The sequence below is a fragment of the Vairimorpha ceranae genome, assembly GCF_000988165.1.
Source record: "Vairimorpha ceranae strain PA08 1199 chromosome Unknown NODE_324, whole genome shotgun sequence".
Taxonomy (NCBI): domain Eukaryota; kingdom Fungi; phylum Microsporidia; family Nosematidae; genus Vairimorpha; species Vairimorpha ceranae.
The window spans coordinates 1-1,889 of record NW_020169619.1 but is presented as its reverse complement, the minus strand read 5'-3'; the positions used below and the strand labels follow the sequence as shown (position 1 = coordinate 1,889).

Genomic DNA, 1,889 nt, shown 5'->3' with positions numbered 1-1,889 from the left:
AGATGACTACTGTCATGCCACAAACATGAAAAATAATTGTTTTGGGATTTCCAAAACAAAACTGATGGTCTGAAACAGTGTTTTGAAATGAAGCAATGTTTTATATATTACTATTTAAAGAAAAATAATTTTAAAAAGATGTGTGAAGAAAATAAGAAGAGTATTAGAAAGATATCTGGCCTTAGACATCGTAATGTAATAAATAATACACCAAAAAGTATTACAAGTTTGGTAGCTACCCTTCGGGAAAAGACAATGAGATTCCGCAAATCGCAGGCTTGGCTTAATTTTCTTAAAAGCTATATTTAATTATTGCTCGCAATTTTATAACTTATGGATATTTAAAGCTAGATAAGGTTAAATTTTATCAACAAAAAAGGTTTTATTTGTTTCCATTTTTTTAATTTTGTTACGGTTTTTAATGAAAGTGCACGTTTTATACCTGTTTTTGTATAGGTTAAGAGCTATCTTTGGCTGTTATATAATTTTTGATTGCGGTTTTACTTCCTTCTAATAAAGTACTAATTTTACTATAGCTTTTACCTGATATGTAAAAAATACCTATAATTTCTTTTTCAAGATAAATTAAATTTTTTTCTTTGCTTACAGGGCTAAAATTATTTTTTTTAAAAAGTTTTAAAACATACTAAGTGTATACAGTTTACAGACATTAATATTTCAAAATATCAAACTAAATAAATAATATATACAAGCCGCATTAATTTTAACATATGTTTCTAATCATAATTTTGAGTATAAATTTTTTTACGTTTAATTTAAAATTAAATTATTTATTTCTAAATCCTCTATAGTAATGTAAAGTCTAATTGTAAAACTAAAGAACTATAATTACATAAAAGAAAAACATTTTGTTTATTTAAATTTATATTTTATGCTGAATTTCGGCATCGGTCTTAACGTTTTGGCGCGAATTTTTATTGAAAAAAATCAAAAATTCATAACTGACCTATTTTTATGCTGATTGAAAAAAATACAAATAAATATAGTTATGTAACCTTTATTTGAACTTGATTTATTAGTTCATCTTTTTTATTCGATGTTTATTGTGTTGGAAAAAAGTATCTTTTTGCCGGTCTTAACGTTTTGACGCAGCGTATAACATAAAATCTTCGCTGCAAATGGTTTTCTCAAATTTTTGCAAATATTTTAATGCACCATCTTAGTTGTATATTAAGTCGTTATGAATAATCCTTTTCTTGTGTATTTACCTAATTCATTAAAGAATTTTTTTTTATGTCTTTTCAATTCATCTTTAGAACCACTTAAATATATGATGTAAATGTTTAAATTTTCAGCGAGACCTTCTTCGTAATCATAAATACTTAAGTAATTGTATTGCGTGATTTTATATAATTCTTGCATAATCTTCATACTGTCGTAACCATGTATTGCTTAAATAACGTAAAATTTTATTTTATCTAAACCATATTTAAACACTTCTAAGATAAATCAATTTCTCTCCAATTAATTGTCTTAATATTAACAATATAGTATTTTCTTTTCACTTGTAGGAAAATCAATTTTTTCAAATTCATCAAACCACTTTATAATATTTATTCCACGAATATCCTCTATAAAAACTATTTTTTTATCACAGATATAAATGTTTCTTCAGTTGTAAATTCTCTTAACATTTTATATAATAAATACCATATTGGTGATATGCTTTCTCTTTGGGACTTACTTTCTTTTAGCTTAAAATATCATGCTCATGAGGATAGACCCCATTTTTAAAGTATTTTTCTAGCATACTTTGAATACCATTATACTAAAATTTATTAAATCCTTTTTGCCCAAATTCGGTTCCGGGACTGTCTCTGTTTACTTTACCATAAACATCATAATTTTTCATTTTTCCTTACTTTTAT

At 24.8% G+C, this 1,889-nt stretch overlaps 1 protein-coding gene across 1 annotated transcript; it reads left to right on the top strand.

Moving 5' to 3' along the window:
• Positions 1–87: 87 nt before the first annotated feature.
• AAJ76_3240001802 (hypothetical protein) lies at positions 88–309 on the top strand (the record flags this gene model as incomplete). The annotated part of the gene is made up of 1 exon (XM_024475190.1): positions 88–309. The coding sequence occupies one exon, from the start codon at positions 88–90 to the stop codon at positions 307–309; it is 222 nt and encodes a 73-aa protein (XP_024329415.1).
• Positions 310–1,889: the final 1,580 nt, after the last annotated feature.